We start from the raw sequence: 17,669 nt of genomic DNA on the forward strand, positions 1-17,669 counted from the left end.
AGTTGGAAAGACAATTTAGCATGCATCTATGTAAGAGCCACTCCACACGGTTACAGAAAAAGATGTATTTATTTGGAAAAAACACATGAGTATCTACGAAGCTTACCTGGAAACACACTTGTGAAATTTAGCTGGTCTGTTGTTGGTTTTGGGGGAGCCACACATGTTATTACTCCATTAGTGTGATCTTGAACATCACAACTCTGTCCTGCAAAGAAGGACATACTCAAAATATTACTGTCTTACTGTGCAGAATGTGTTCACAGCTGAGCACTATACCATGCATTCTTTAGAATAAGATTTTGTACAATTATGAAAGTGGTGTTTAACATACATCAACATCACTGGTTGTCACCGGAAACATAATCCTTTTCTGTAACACAAACAGAGCATGTTCCCTGTTCCTTTGCATTATGAAGAATGGCTCAGCATCACATGAAGTGAACAGGAGCGGAGGTATGGTGTTTTGAGTTCTGTGATTGAAACACATTCATTCCCTCTATTGTGGTTTTGGCAGGGACAGAGTTTTCTCATTTTGTTTGGGCTTTCCAACTTTTCAAAATGCATTTACCATTTCTTTGGAATCTGTACTTCCAGAGATAACTAGTTCCCATGAGCATAGTATGTTTCCATGTTTTTTTTCTCTTTCAATCTTTATTATATTAACTTCTGCTGTTCACTGAGCCCTGATAAACAGGGAATAACATATTTTTCAAAATAATTGGAAGTTAATGTCATAAAGCTTACATGCACTTTTTGCTGCATGTAGGCACAGTAAGAGCTTTTTGCAGGAAGTATATTCAGCACATGTGCTCATCACATACTTGACAGGAAGCTTAATAGGCACTTCAGACAACACAATCCTGTTTAGTTAAAATGTAGAATTCACAAAGTTTGCATGGGGAATCATTGGAATACAAGACAAGTTGCATACAATGCTTGAAAACTCTTGAAGGGTAGCACCCATGAGAAGCAAACTATGTGCTGTTGAATAAGGTTAAATGATTGAATGAAGTAAGTCACACCTCAGGGGGCTTTGCAGCCCTCAAGGGATATTGCCTGAAAGTTAAAAGTGGAAAATAATTAAATGCAATGTTTGAATGTTCCTACAATGACCAGTCTCCAAAAGCTATTTTCACAATGAGTACTGTAGCTTGTTCTAATAAAATGCATGTAAAATCAGTATAAATGAAGTTTGATTTTTGATAAATATAAAGGAAAAGCAACTTTTTAAAAGTTGAGCTTTTCCTACCTGAAACTCTTGCAGACTAAGTAGTATTGGCCTATCTGTAGCTGCCAGTTAGTGCTACGTTAAATGAGGTATAAAAACTGGATCACTGACATAATATCGACCTCACAAATATCGAGATACAAAAATATCGAGTCAAAAATATCGATTGACAAAATATCTACTCCCTATCTTCAAACAGGTAAGTACCAAAATATCGACTCCAAAATATCGACTTACAAAAATATAGACTGTCAAAATATCGATTTTTTTAAATGTCTTAAAATTAAGTTAAAACTAATATAGTAATAAATATATTTAATATAAACTTAGAAATAATTATTAAAAAAATGTAATTTTAATAAATAATTTATATAATTAAAAAAATTATATTACCAAAAATAATACACACATATATATATATATATATATATATATATATATATATAAACATATTATTAAATAAACATATATAACATTTTTAGCGTAGCATAGAAAATGGTTAAAATGTATTGTTACAACTATAGTGAGTTCAACATTAGCAAAAGTGTTGGATAGCGTAGAGGTAAAATTTACTATTCCCACTCCAGTGGGTGCAACAGTAGGGAAAGCGATGGATAGCGTAGGGGTTAAAATTACTATTCCCACTCCAGGGATGTATGACGTTACAACGCATACTTTTACAACGCCTAGCATTACAACAAAACTTTTACAACGCAAAAACTTTTACAACGCATACATTTACAACGCAAGAATTTACAACGCATATACCTTTACAACACATACCATTACAACGTAAGTATTGGTAAGTATATAATAATTTTTTAATTATAAATTAATTAAAAATATTATAATATAATTTAATTTTATTTAATTTTATTTAATTAATTTAATTTAAATGTATTTTTACTTTATTTTTACAAAGTACCCCTGTACCCCAAAAACCCAAAACTGACCCTGAACCCTAAAAATACCCCTTTACCCAAAAACTGAAAACTGACCCTGAACCCTAAAAATACCCCTTTACCCAAAAACTGAAAACTGACCCTGAACCCTAAAAATACCCCTTTACCCAAAAAAACTGAAAACTGACCCTGAACCCTAAAAATACCCCTTTACCCAAAAACTGAAAACTGACCCTGAACCCTAAAAATACACCGTTACCCAAAAACTGAAAACTGACCCTGAACCCTAAAAATACCCCTTTACCCCAAAAACTGAAAACTGACCCTGAACCCTAAAAATACCCCTTTACCCAAAAACTGAAAACTGACCCTGAACCCTAAAAATACCCCTTTACCCAAAAACTGAAAACTGACCCTGAACCCTAAAAATACCCCTTTACCCCAGAAACTGAAAACTGACCCTGAACCCTAAAAATACGCCTTTACCTAAAAACTGAAAACTGACCCTGAACCCTAAAAATACCCCTTTACCCAAAAACTGAAAACTGACCCTGAACCCTAAAAATACCCCTTTACCCCAGAAACTGAAAACTGACCCTGAACCCTAAAAATACGCCTTTACCCAAAAACTGAAAACTGACCCTGAACCCTAAAAATACCCCTTTACCCAAAAACTGAAAACTGACCCTGAACCCTAAAAAAACCCTTTACCCAAAAACTGAAAACTGACCCTGAACCCTAAAAATACCCCTTTACCCCAGAAACTGAAAACTGACCCTGAACCCTAAAAATACGCCTTTACCCAAAAACTGAAAACTGACCCTGAACCCTAAAAATACCCCTTTACCCAAAAACCCAAACATATAACATTTTAAAAATAATTATATACTTACCAATACTTACGTTGTAATGGTATGCGTTGTAAAGGTATCTGCGTTGTTAAAACATGCTTTGTAAATGTATGCGTTGTAAAAGTTTTTGCGTTGTAAAAGTTTCGTTGTAATGTTAGTGCATAGTAAAAGTTGCGTTGTAAACGTTGCATACCCACTCCAGTGGGTGCAACAGTAGGGAAAGTGTTGGATAGCGTAGGGGTTAAAATTACTATTCCAACTTCAGAGAGTGCAATAGTAGGGAAAGTAAATACTTCACAAATATATATAAATAACATAAATAGTAATACCAATTACAAATAATTAACATATTTTACAAGTGTATAAAATATATTAAATATTTATTTATAAATACAAAATAAAATTAATTAGTTATAAAAATTGCCTACTCATACTAATTAATTACCTATTAACAATAAATTAATTTACAATTTAGAAATTAATCAATTAATTTTAATTAAAAATTATATTTTAATTTATTTCCTATTAATAACGAATTAGCAATTAATTCAAAATAAATACCAATAAATTAGATGACATATTTAATTAATCAGAATTAAATTACTTCCCACCCTATTCCCCTATAAACCAACAACCCGCTACAGAAAATAAATTAATGAAATTAATATATTTATCAAGTAATCAATTAAAATTATTTACCAATTATATTTTAATTAATTACCAATTATTATTTAAGTAACAATTAATTCTAAATAATTAACAATGAATTAATTAACATATTTAATTAATTATAATTAAATTACTTCCCACCCTATTCCCCTATAAACCCACCACCCGCTACAGAAAATAATTTAATAAAATTAACATATTTATAAATTAATCAATTTTAATTAATTACCAATTATATTTTAATTAATTACCAATTATTAATTAATTACAAATTATGTCTAAATAAATATCAGTAAATAAATAAACTTAATTCCCACCCTATTCCCCTATAAACCCACAGCCCGCTTCAGAAAATAAATTACCAAAATTAAAATATTTATCAATTAATCAATTATAATTAATTACCAATTATATTTTAATTAATTACCAATTAATAATTATTTAACAATTAATTCTAAATAAATATCAATACCTAAATTAACATATTTAATTAATTATAATTAAATTACTTCCCACCCTATTCCCCTATAAACCCACAACCCGCTACAGAATAATATTACACAAAAAATTAAAAATATTATTAACTTACCTTAAATTCGATATTTTTGTTGTCTATATTATGTCTAGTCGATATTATGTCCATTCTATATTTTTGATTCGATATTATGTCCATTCTATTCGATATACATTTTTTCTAGTCGATATTTTTGTTGTCTATATTATGTCTAGTCGATATTTTGTCCATTCTATATTTTTTACTCGAGATTCTGTCCATTCGAAAAAAACAACTCGATATTATGACTCTACACCATAAAAACTGTTCTCACAGCAGAGAAAATGGCTTGGACCTTGGGGAAGAATGTGACCCATTTTAACTCAAGCACTGCAGATTAGGAGTGACAGGAACTTCATTAACTTAAAAGGGCACTGTCAGAAACATGTACTCTTATAGTTTAGTGATAAGGAAAACCTGGAGAAGAGGATTGTTTTGAAAGTAAAACATACTTGAGCCTCCCTAATAGTAGTTTATTGGGAGGGGACTGCTCATTACCTTAATCACACCCCTATGTGTGCCACTGGTGGTCATTTATGAAGCATTGGCAGGAACCACCATCATGGCGGTCAAATCATGTTGCCCTTTTGTGCGTTGCTCCATCAACATGATGCAACCTTGCACCAAAGTTTTTTAATACAAAAGGTAATGCCCCTCTCACCATGGGAGTCATCTCCCATGGCCGGGTGGGCATTATTTTTTTTTTACTGGCTATCACCACCAGGCTTTTCCTGGCAGTGACAGACAGCGAAAAAACTGCTTTATGTCCACTATCCCAATTGGGCGGGAAGACATTTATCCAATTCTCTGACGACCCTTTCTTCACCGGGTGGTCATAAAAGTTTGGCCATGGTGGAGACAGGGTATTCCCCCCATGGCCAAACCATGGTCTGCTGCTTCGAAATTAAATGGGCGGACCATAATGTTGGTTGTAAGCATTACCCATCACTGTTGCAACTGAGTATGCATACCTCCAACATACAAGTCAGGCCCTAAGTCCAGAGGTAGCTAGCTTGACCAGACAATGGCACAAAAACTATCTGCATCACAAGAAGTCTTTGGCAACCGTGAATGTTGAATTTTTTCAGAGGTTGATCCCAGATTTAAATGATAGAAAGTATGTGTTTGAACTGACAGGATTCTAGGACTTATTACTTGGAGTTGCATGCTTCCTAACTAATAAGCCATTTTCTCACAATACAGTTTGACAAATTCATGCTAATTTTAAATATTACAATTTAAAAAATGCAAAAGCATGAAGAAAGTTATTTTTCTGATATCGAGCTCTTATTGACATTAAACACACACCTTTGTGTGTTTTAGCTGTTCTTTCAGCCAAATTATAATTTTCCTAGTATGCTTTTGGGGAGCCTGTCCCACAATACCCTTTCATTATTTTACCTATTATTTCAGTTCAAGTGCATGGGATTGGTATTATTTGAGCTTGCATATCATTATTCAATTCTCCCCTTTATTCTAACTTGTTTTCTAGTTTTATTTCATCAGTAAGTGGTCCGGTAATCTGGAAGTTCTGTGCCCCACTTTCTTTATATTATCCTTCCCTCTTTTGTTTTTATTGTGTGGCTTGACAGCTGGTAGAGAACACGCTGGGATCGGATGGCTTTGTCCACCATTCCAAGGTCTGCCCCCTAAAGATGCCAGTGGATGCTTAACTTGCCACATGTCTGTGCCTCTGGTATTATGAATATATGCTTCCCTTGAGGACAGACACTTGGACAGCCACCTCCCAGAAAATGCTATATACCTCACATATAAAAAACGTATACACCACACCCCAAACCCTCTGCTTGCACTTAGGAGAAAGTGGGAGACAGACAGTCTTGAGATTGACGACGAAGAGTGGAGAGAAGCGCTCTCCTCTCCCAAAGAAGTAGCAATATCAGCAAAATTGAGACTGATACAATTGAAAATATTACACTGAGTCTATATTTCTGGCACCCGATTGGTATTGATGGGCAGGAGTGAGGACGGGCTCTGTAGGAGACAGTGTGGGGAGGTGGGGGTGCCCTCTAATACAAGCCTACTGGAGGCGGGTGCACAACTTTATGTGTACGGTCTGGGGGGTTGAATTGCGGCCCGAAGTTAAGAGGTGCCTTTTGAACGTCTGGGAACCCACACACCTGTCCGCGAAAGGCATACTATGGGTGATGCTGGGACTTGCAATTGCAAAACGTAATATAGCACGCCTATGGGGAGCGGCAACACCTCCAATGCTCAGTGAATGGAAGAAGGACGTGGACTGGTGCATGCTACAAGAAAAGACAGTCTATGTGGCCCGGGGTTGCCCCCAGAAGTGGGTGGCAGTTTGGTCAAAATGAAATGAGTACCGTGGCAATCTGTGTGAACCTCCCCTGGTCCCTTCCCTTGACGAACCATTAACGCCTTAATTGATTCATGTATTGCTAACATCTTGAATGCTATGACACCAGCTGTGACATATTTGTATAAGAATCTGTAAATACAACACTGTAACAACTGCAATCCCTGTGTGTACCGACCACCAAGTTTATTTTTGCAAATAAAAAGATTTATAAAAAAAGAATATATGCTTATGTAAATCCCATCTGTGCTCAGCACAAAGGTTATGGATGATGAAGTTGTTGAGGAAAGCCAGTTAAAATTAAAATAAAAATACAATGCAAACATAACAAAAAAAAAATTCACCACAAATATTAAATCCAAGTACAGATTGTGGGGGGCGCTAAAGGGCCGGCGAACAAGATGGCCACGCCCTAGGGAGGCTTTGTTAGCCCGGGAGCAATATCCGCAAACATCTACGGTCGCCATGCAGTAATCAACCCTGAATTTACCGGGTATATGAGGAGAACATATCGGCAACCTTGAGCTGCACAGATTGACTGTTAGCGGATGCTCGGCACAGAAAACGGCCCCTTGTACAGCGGGGCTGCGGCCTGATTGCAAATGGCAGAGAGCGCAGGGGGATCGATATACTGGAGACCCTGAAGGCGCTGAAAATTGTGGGGCAGCGTACCTGATCTCTCCCGCTGCTGCCTGCAAGATTTTTGGCTGTGAGGTGAGGAACGGCTGGGTGCGCAGGCCGCGAGCTGCGCTGGGAGACACCTTCTGCTGCGATCATCAGGCGGAGCACCGGCTGGTGCCTGGGCGGGACTGAGAAGGACGATGCAGGTCGCCTGCTGCATTGCTCCGGAGGCCGGAGGCTGAAGCTGGCGCTGAGACGAGGGTGACATCGATGTAAGCGCCAGGTATTAAACACAATTTACAACAAGGGGTGGTGATGGACAGAGTCTCTGAATTAAGCAGAAAACTCTCACCCAGTCAAGAGATCAGGGCTAGATCCACCACCGTTTTTTAGCTCACTGCATCATCCCAGTTTCAGAACCTGGCTGTATGCAAATTAGTCTGTTCCTGTCCCAGTGCATGATGGGAACAGGGCAAACCAAACTACAAAGCCAATTCTTACACTGGAAAGGAAACAAGCTACCGGGGACCGGTTTCTGGCATTTCAGCCTCTTCGGCCCGGCTTGCTTGAATCCTGATGGTGCAGTGAGCAAGGGACTCATGTCTGAGCATACCCTTCCACGCTTAGGGTGGACAAAATAATTTACAACAAGGGGTGGTGATGGACAGAGTCTCTGAATTAAGCAGAAAACTCTCACCCAGTCAAGAGATCAGGGCTAGATCCAACACCGTTTTTTAGCTCACTGCATCATCCCAGTTTCAGAACCTGGCTGTATGCAAATTAGTCTGTTCCTGTCCCAGTGCATGATGGGAACAGGGCAAACCAAACTACAAAGCCAATTCTTACACTGGAAAGGAAACAAGCTACCGGGGACCGGTTTCTGGCATTTCAGCCTCTTCGGCCCGGCTTGCTTGAATCCTGCATGATGCACTGGGCCAGGGACAGACTAGTTTGCATACAGCCGGGTTCTGAAACTGGGATGGTGCAATGAGCTAAAAAACGGTGTTGGATCTAGCCCTGATCTCTTGACTGGGTGAGAGTACTCTGCTTAATTCAGAGACTCTGTCCATCACCACCCCTTGTTGTAAATTATTTTGTCCACCCTAAGCGTGGAAGGGTATACTCAGATGTGAGTCCCTTGCTCATTGCACCATCAGGATTCAAGCAAGCCGGGCCGAAGACGCCTGAAATGGCAGAAACCGGTCCCCGGAAGCTTGTTTCCTTCCCAGTGTAAGAATTGGCTTTTGTAGTCTGGTCTGCCCTGTTCCCATGATGCACTGGGCCAGGGACAGACTAGTTTGCATACAGCCGGGTTCTGAAACTGGGATGGTGCAATGAGCTAAAAAACGGTGTTGGATCTAGCCCTGATCTCTTGACTGGGTGAGAGTACTCTGCTTAATTCAGAGACTCTGTCCATCACCACCCCTTGTTGTAAATTATTTTGTCCACCCTAAGCGTGGAAGGGTATACTCAGATGTGAGTCCCTTGCTCATTGCACCATCAGGATTCAAGCAAGCCGGGCCGAAGACGCCTGAAATGGCAGAAACCGGTCCCCGGAAGCTTGTTTCCTTCCCAGTGTAAGAATTGGCTTTTGTAGTCTGGTCTGCCCTGTTCCCATGATGCACTGGGCCAGGGACAGACTAGTTTGCATACAGCCGGGTTCTGAAACTGGGATGGTGCAATGAGCTAAAAAACGGTGTTGGATCTAGCCCTGATCTCTTGACTGGGTGAGAGTACTCTGCTTAATTCAGAGACTCTGTCCATCACCACCCCTTGTTGTAAATTATTTTGTCCACCCTAAGCGTGGAAGGGTATACTCAGATGTGAGTCCCTTGCTCATTGCACCATCAGGATTCAAGCAAGCCGGGCCGAAGACGCCTGAAATGGCAGAAACCGGTCCCCGGAAGCTTGTTTCCTTCCCAGTGTAAGAATTGGCTTTTGTAGTCTGGTCTGCCCTGTTCCCATGATGCACTGGGCCAGGGACAGACTAGTTTGCATACAGCCGGGTTCTGAAACTGGGATGGTGCAATGAGCTAAAAAACGGTGTTGGATCTAGCCCTGATCTCTTGACTGGGTGAGAGTACTCTGCTTAATTCAGAGACTCTGTCCATCACCACCCCTTGTTGTAAATTATTTTGTCCACCCTAAGCGTGGAAGGGTATACTCAGATGTGAGTCCCTTGCTCATTGCACCATCAGGATTCAAGCAAGCCGGGCCGAAGACGCCTGAAATGGCAGAAACCGGTCCCCGGAAGCTTGTTTCCTTCCCAGTGTAAGAATTGGCTTTTGTAGTCTGGTCTGCCCTGTTCCCATGATGCACTGGGCCAGGGACAGACTAGTTTGCATACAGCCGGGTTCTGAAACTGGGATGGTGCAATGAGCTAAAAAACGGTGTTGGATCTAGCCCTGATCTCTTGACTGGGTGAGAGTACTCTGCTTAATTCAGAGACTCTGTCCATCACCACCCCTTGTTGTAAATTATTTTGTCCACCCTAAGCGTGGAAGGGTATACTCAGATGTGAGTCCCTTGCTCATTGCACCATCAGGATTCAAGCAAGCCGGGCCGAAGACGCCTGAAATGGCAGAAACCGGTCCCCGGAAGCTTGTTTCCTTCCCAGTGTAAGAATTGGCTTTTGTAGTCTGGTCTGCCCTGTTCCCATGATGCACTGGGCCAGGGACAGACTAGTTTGCATACAGCCGGGTTCTGAAACTGGGATGGTGCAATGAGCTAAAAAACGGTGTTGGATCTAGCCCTGATCTCTTGACTGGGTGAGAGTACTCTGCTTAATTCAGAGACTCTGTCCATCACCACCCCTTGTTGTAAATTATTTTGTCCACCCTAAGCGTGGAAGGGTATACTCAGATGTGAGTCCCTTGCTCATTGCACCATCAGGATTCAAGCAAGCCGGGCCGAAGACGCCTGAAATGGCAGAAACCGGTCCCCGGAAGCTTGTTTCCTTCCCAGTGTAAGAATTGGCTTTTGTAGTCTGGTCTGCCCTGTTCCCATGATGCACTGGGCCAGGGACAGACTAGTTTGCATACAGCCGGGTTCTGAAACTGGGATGGTGCAATGAGCTAAAAAACGGTGTTGGATCTAGCCCTGATCTCTTGACTGGGTGAGAGTACTCTGCTTAATTCAGAGACTCTGTCCATCACCACCCCTTGTTGTAAGGTATTAAACACGGCACAGCGCAGCAGCGATTGCCCGGAGACCACGCTGCTCCTCTGGCGGCTGTTGCGCGGTGATACGGTGATACTGCGGCGAGGACTTGCGGCCTGCTTCCGCCACCCTGGGCTGCTGTGGCGGTGTACGGGCCAGACCGCTGCCTAGTCTGAATGCTAGTTCTTTTGCTTTTCCCCCTTGCGGTCCGTGGTAGAGTGCTGGCTTGGAGCCCAGGCCCGGTTCTAGCGGGTGGGCCGGGTGACCAAAGATGAGCCTGGCCCACCCAAACAGGAGCCTTGGCCCTCGCAGTGAGGGCTTGAAGGCAGGCGTGCGACGCACAGGTCGTGTGTGTCAGCCCAGGGAGACAGCTTCCCGGGCGCACACACACACAGACAGTTTAAGATTATCGCAGCCGCACCAAAGTACTTAACGGGTCTTTAAAAGACCATTAACATGTTAACTAGGCTTTGTTTACTTTTTCTCCCCTTCATCTCTGCATGGTGAAAGGGGACAAATCCTTTCTTTGACAACGGTAACCTTTGGTAACCTTTGTCTACTGTCCTGCTGCGTTGATATTTCTTTTTCTATTCAGCGCAGGGGAAAAGTGGTCTGTTTATTCCTAGTCACCCCCTGACCCCTGCAGCTGCTTATCACATAAGGCTGTGACACAAAGTATGACTAATGGAGTAGGTAAGAGAATGTGTTACAAAAAAATTTTTTTTTTAAATCTGCACAGGCCCAGCAGGACACATACTTCGTATGTGCTTCATTTAAACAGTTTTTTATCATTTCATCACAGCCGATGCTGGTCACCAATAAAACAATACAAAATGGCAATGCCCAGATAAAGTTGGTGATTAATGATCCTGCTTTAGAGCAATCATTTGTCTGTTAGTATTTTTTAAATGCAGACGCACTGTATTTTATGTGGATAGGTCAGTGGGTTACTGCCTTTGTCACAGAGATCCTTGTGTTATTTCAGAAGTTACAATCCTAACAAAAGGCAGTGAACAATGAACTGCCACCAAAGAGCTGCAAACAAACATGAATGGTATAATTAGAACTTCGCTTTTTTTGTTTTGTGATATAGTTAGAACTTCCCTAGTCTTTTCATTATTCTAATGTTGCTAAAATGAGTATGTTTGAGCAGATATACATTTTTATCAGTAAAGCTGACCCCCATGGAATACTCTTTAAATCCTAAGGTTGTGTTTCCCCAGACCAAACCCTCTTAAAATATACTACCCACCAGAATGGATGACCTATGATTCCTACACCTTGTAATCCTCATTGGCTTATGTGACATTCCCTGTAGACTGATTTACATACTTGCATGATTCATTGTCTCTGTAAGTGTGTGCGTGGTGTAAAGTACTGACACACACTACATTGATATGAGCAGCGTTATACAACAAATTAAATGCATATGAGAGAGGGGATACGTAAACATGAGGGGCGCTGGTGGAGGGTGCCATTGAGGGAATCCGAGGAGGAGGTAGTGGGAGGGGCTATGGAGCGATGAGGGGCACTGTTGGAGGATGACAGTGAGGGAATCCGAGGAAGAGGTCATGGGGTGGAGGGGGAAGCTAGGGAGAGATGAGGGGCACTGGTAGAGGGTGGTAGTGAGGGAGTCTAAGGAGGAGGTCATGAGGGGGATGGGCTACAGAGAGATGAGGGGCGCTGGTGGAGGGTGGCAGTGAGGGAATCTGAAGAGGAGGTCATGGGGTGGAGGGGGAGCTAGGGAGAGATGAGGGGCACCGGTGGATGGTGGTATTGAGGGAGTCTGATGAGAAGGTCATGAGGGGGAGGGGCTACAGAGAGACGAGGGGCACTGGGGGAGGGTGGCAGTGAGGGAATCCGAGGAGGAGGTCATAAAGGGGAGGTGCTATGGGGAGATGAGGGGCACTTGTGGCGTGTGGCAGTGAGGGAATCCGAGGAAGAGGTCAATAGGGGGGTCATGGATGGATGAGGTACACTGTTGGAAGGTGGTAGTAAAGGTATTTATGGAGAAAGAGGTTTTTGGTGCAGCGCCAAAAAAGACTTTTGCATCAGCGCTGAAGCCGGCCCTGTCATGGCCTTTCTGTTTTTGTCCATTTAATTAGCAGTCGGGCCATAAGGGTCACCGTGGAACATACTTTAAAGTGCATGCTAATTATATTTATTGCTCTATTCAATGTTCTTAAGTATGAAGGGGATTTTACTAATGTTTTTACCGGGAGATGGTGCCTGACATGGGGCGGGGCCCAAGGTCATCTGTGAGATAAGGTGCACTGGAGAGGAATAGTGGCTAATCAAGCTTGTAAGGGAGTGCATTGAAGAGTCCGTGGTCAGGTGGAGGTAGTAATGAAGAGGGATTCTCCCTGAAGGCTCACACAGAGGGAGCCCGAGAAGTGTCACTTGCCTGATACTCCCACCTCAGAAACCTCCTCTTCCCATCAAAGGAAAAATACTTAGAAAAAACACTTTTTGTGAGTGATAACATTAAAAAGAGATTAGGAAAAGAGTGGGTTTTACTGGGCCTTGTAAGACTAAGAAGAGGTAAAGGAGGGCCCTGAAGCAGGCCTGCCTAGACATATATGCGACAAATCGAGCCCGCAGTGGCCCATCCAAATGCGTCCTTGGCCCACCCAATTAAAAATTCCTGGAGCCGGGCCTGTTGGAGCCGCTGAGGGATGGGAGAGACAATGGCCTGGGGGTTAGGACCGCTGCCTTAGACCTGCTGGCTACTGAGGCAAAGACAGCAACTCTACCGCGCGCCCGCATTGAGATAAGGCGAGTTACCTAGAATCTCTCCCCCCCACCACAGAGCACACACTAGCTCCCTCTTGACTCTGAGGGGTGGAAGCTGGAACAGCAGCCACAGTGATTGAAAAAGGATCCCTGAGGGGCCACGCAGGGCATGTGGTAAAGCAATGCTAAACTTAAATGCGTGCCATCACCGAGCACCCCATTTTCTGCCTAAGGAGGAAACTCAGGAACATTAGCTTTGAAGGGACTGTGGCTCAGGATTTCTGGCATATTGAAAGTTCTAGGCCTGAGACTAGTGCAGAGAGGACAATTGCCCACAATTGGTATCTCACAACCAAACACACCCAGCGATTTACGTGCTGAGTGGGGCAAGGGGGCTCTCCCATTCTGCATAGAATGTCCGTAGGGGAGAGCGATTTCCTGATTGTATGGAAGGCAGGGCCGCAAAGGCACTCAAGGAGGTGAACTGCGGGTCACTGCACAGAGGTATGAAGCACAAAGCTGACGTCCCTATAAATTAACGCTAAGACAATGCAACTGGACAGCCCAATGACTAGATCCCGTCGTGGGGTGCACAGAGGAAAAATAATCCAAGCCACCATTTATGGCTAGAAAAAATGCGACAGAGGAGCAGGAAGACTTTCCAACCCAAAAAGACTCAGACATGCAAACAGAGGCCACCTCCCACGATACAGACATCAAGGAACTGCTGCTCACAATCAATCACTGCATTTCTAAAGCGCGCTACATACCCGTTAGGGTCTCAAGGCGCTGGGAGGCGTGGAGAGAGGGGGGCTGCTACTGATTGAAAAGCCAGGTCTTGAGAAGTTTCCTGAAGGCAAGCAGGCCCTGAGTCTGTCGTAGGCTTGTAGGGAGAGCGTTCCAGGTCTTGGCGGCGAGGTAGGAGAAGGATCTGCCGCCGGCGGTGGCTTTCCGGATACGAGGAATTGTGGTGAGGGCGATGTTGGCTGAGCGGAGGCTTCGTGTGGGGGTGTGGAAGCTGAGTAGGTTCTTGATTTATGTGGGTCCGGTGTTGTGTAGTGCTTTGTGTGAGTGGATGAGGAGGTTGAAGGTGATCCTCTTGTTGACGGGGAGCCAGTGCAGGCCTCTCAGGTGGGGTGTGATGTGGCTGCGTCGGGGGACGTCGAGGATCAGTCGTGCTGAGGCGTTCTGGATTCATTGTAGTCGTCTCAGGAGCTTGGTTGTTGTTCCTGAGTAGAGGGCGTTCCCGTAGTCGAGTCTGCTGGTGATGAGGGCCTGGGTGACGGTTTTTCTCGTGTCGGGGGGGATCCATTTGAAGATCCTGCGGAGCATTCGGAGGGTGTTTAAGCAGGACGCAGAGACGGCGTTGACTTGCCTGGTCATGGAGAGGGTGGAGCCGAGGATCACCCCCAGGTTGCGTGCATGGTCTGTGGGTTCCGGGGCTGTGCCTAGCGATGTGGGCCACCAGGAGTCGTCCCAGGCTGATGGGGTGGGTCCGAGGATGAAGACCTCCGTCTTGTCTGAGTTCAGCTTCAGTCTGCTGTCCTTCATCCAGTCGGCTACGGCCTTCATTCCTCTGAGGAGGTTGGCTTTGGCGGTGTGGGGTCTTCGGTGAGGGATATGATCAGCTGGGTGTCGTCGGCGTAGGAGATGATGTAGAGGTTATGTTGTCGTGCGACGTGGGGGAGCGGTGCCATGTAGATATTGAACAGCGTCGGGCTGAAGGAGAATCCCTGTGGGACGCCGCAGATGATCTCAGTGGTTTTTAAGCGGAATGGTGGGAGGCTGACGCTCTGGGTTCTGCCGGAGAGGAAGGATGTGGTCCAGGCCAGGGCCTTCTCTTGAATTCCAGCGTCATGGAGGCGTGCTGATAGGGTTCGGTGGCAGACTGTGTCAAAGGCTGCTGATAGGTCCAGGAGGATGAGGGCGGCTGTTTCTCCTTTGTCCATCAGGATCCTGATGTCGTCAGTGGCGGCGATGAGGGCGATCTAGGTGCTGTGGTGGCTGCGGAATCCGGATTGGGAAGGGTCCAGGATGTTGTTGTCTTCGAGGTAGCGGGTGGGTTAGCTGTTTGTTGACAATCTTCTCTGTCACTTTTGCCGGGAATAGGAGCAGGGAGATGGGCCAGAAGTTCTTGAGGTCCTTGGGGTCCGCCTTGGGCTTCTTCAGAAGGGCGTTGATCTTGGCGTGCTTCCAGCTTTCCGGGAAGGTTGCTGTCTCGAAGGAACTGTTGATTGTTTTCCGGCGGTGCGGTGCGATGGTTGTGCTGGCTTTGTTGAAGACGTGGATGGGGATCCGGAGTGGATGGAGTTCATGGTTTTGATGGTGTCTTTGTCACTGACGTGGGACCAGGCGGTCAGGTGGCTGGTGCGGGTGGTGATCGCAGGGATGGTGGACTCGGTGGTGGGTGCGGGGGTGTCGGAGTTGAAGCTGTCGTGGATGTCGGCGATCTTGCGGTGAAAGAAGGTGGCCAGGGAGTCGCATAGGTCTTGCAATGGTGGGATGTTGTTGATGTTGGAGCTGGGGTTGGAGAGTACTTTCACGATGCTGAAGAGCTCTTTGGTGTTGTGTGCGTTGTTGTCTAGGCGGTCTTTGAAGGTGGTCCTCTTGGCGGTCCTGATGAGTTGGTGGTGTCTGCGGGTGGTGCTTTTGTGGGCTGTGTGGCTGTCTGGTGTTTGGTCGTGGAGCCATTTCTTCTCCAGCTTCTGACAGATGGGCTTGGAGATCCGGAGGTCTTCGGTGAGCCAGGCGGCTTTCTTGTTGGTGTGGTTGGTTGTGGAGATCTTTAGAGGGGTGAGGGTGTCGGCGCAGTCGTTGATCCACTGTTTGAGGTTGTTCGCGGCGGTGTCTGGGTCGATGGGGTTGGCGGGTGGTCTCAGGGCGAGGGTGGTAGTCAGTTGGTCCTTGGTGACCTTGCCCCAGCAGCGGCGTGGTAGCTGTTGGGTGCGGTGGTGTGTGGCGGGTTTCCTGAATGTGAAGTGGACGCATCTGTGGTCGGTCCAGTGGGGTTCGGTGGTGTGGTTGAAGGAGACGTGGGGGCTTGTGGAGAAGATGGGGTCCAGCGTGTGTCCAGCGGTGTGGGTGTGTGTTGTCACGAGCTGTTTCAGTCCGAGGTTGGCGATCAGGGAGGTGGAGTTGGCATCGTAGTTTCAATGGACGTGGCAAAGCCTCACGTCCATTGAAACTAAGATGGACACAATGAATATGAGGATAGACGTCATCACCCAAAAGCTAGACAAACCTGACAGCTGTATTGTTGAAGTGGAACAGCGAATCTCCGCCGTGGAAGACTCTTCAGCGAATAGCAGTAAAAAGATCCGAGGGATGGAGAAACTGTGGAAGGTCATAGCCACCAAAAATGAAGATCTTGAGTCGAGTTCTAGAAGAAATAATCTACGCATCATAGGGGTTGCCACATCTACTGGCCGCATGGAGGACTATGTGAAAAAGCTGTTGCTGACCCTCTTTGGCACTGATGCATTCTCTCGAGTCCTAATCATGGAGAGCGATACAAAAGGGGATGATGGACGGAGCGTTTGAACAAATCAAACACTCACCCCCAGTCAACTGATCTGGGTTTAATCCATCACCATTCTTTAGTTCACTCAGCCACCCCAGTTCAGACATGGCTATATGCAAATCAGTCTGACCCTGTGCCTCGTGGGAACAGTCCAGCCCGAACTGCCAAGCCATGTCTTCCCTGGACCGGAAACAAGCATCCTGGGACCGGTTTCGGATTCATAATCCTCATCAGCCAGGCTATCTTGAATCCAGTGGCCATGCTCAGACGTGAGTCCCTTGCTCACTTTGCCACTGGATTCAAGCAAGCCGGGCTAAAGACGGCTGGAATGCCAGAAACCGGTCCTCGGAAGCTTGTTTCCGGTCCAGGGAAGACATGGCTTGGCAGTTCGGGCTGTACTGTTCCCATGAGGCACAGGGTCAGACTGATTTTCATATAGCCATGTCTGAACTGGGGTGGCAGAGTGGGCTAAAGAATGGTCATGGATTAAACCCAGATGTTTTGACTGGGTGTGAGTGTTTGATTGATTCAGATGCTCCGTCCATCACCACCCCCTTTTGTACCGCTTTTGGCCGCCATAAGTGTGGCAGGGTATGCTCAGACGTGAGTCCCTTTCTCACTTTGCCACTGGATTCAAGCAAGCCGGGCTAAAGACGGCTGGAATGCCAGAAACCGGTCCTTGGAAGCTTGTTTCCGGTCCAGGGAAGACATGGCTTGGCAGTTCGGGCTGTACTGTTCCCATGAGGCACAGGGTCAGACTGATTTGCATATAGCCATGTCTGAACTGGGGTGGCAGAGTGGGCTAAAGAACGGTGATGGATTAAACCCAGATCTTTTGACTGGGTGTGAGTGTTTGATTGATTCAGATGCTCCGTCCATCACCACCCCCTTTTGTACCACTTTTGGCCACCATAAGTGTGGCAGGGTATGCTCAGACGTGAGTCCCTTGCTCACTTTGCCACTGGATTCAAGCAAGCCGGGCTGAAGACGTCTGGAATGCCAAAAACCGGTCCTCGGAAGCTTGTTTCCGGTCCAGGGAAGACATGGCTTGGCAGTTCGGGCTGTCCCAACGATCCGGCTCCGGCCTGG

At 45.2% G+C, this 17,669-nt stretch overlaps 1 protein-coding gene across 1 annotated transcript in view; it reads right to left on the minus strand.

The window, feature by feature from the left end:
• Nucleotides 1-17,669, minus strand: part of LOC144827999 (fibrocystin-L-like) — a 1,093,512-nt gene that overhangs the window by 940,910 nt on the left and 134,933 nt on the right. Inside the window, exon 12 of the mRNA XM_078686146.1 lies at nucleotides 107-208. Within this exon, the coding sequence (XP_078542272.1) occupies nucleotides 107-208 (102 nt within the window). The remainder of the gene's footprint in view (nucleotides 1-106; nucleotides 209-17,669) is intronic.

The sequence above is a fragment of the Lissotriton helveticus genome, chromosome 4_1 (genome assembly GCF_964261635.1).
Source record: "Lissotriton helveticus chromosome 4_1, aLisHel1.1, whole genome shotgun sequence".
In the NCBI taxonomy this organism is placed as follows: Eukaryota; Metazoa; Chordata; class Amphibia; order Caudata; family Salamandridae; genus Lissotriton; species Lissotriton helveticus.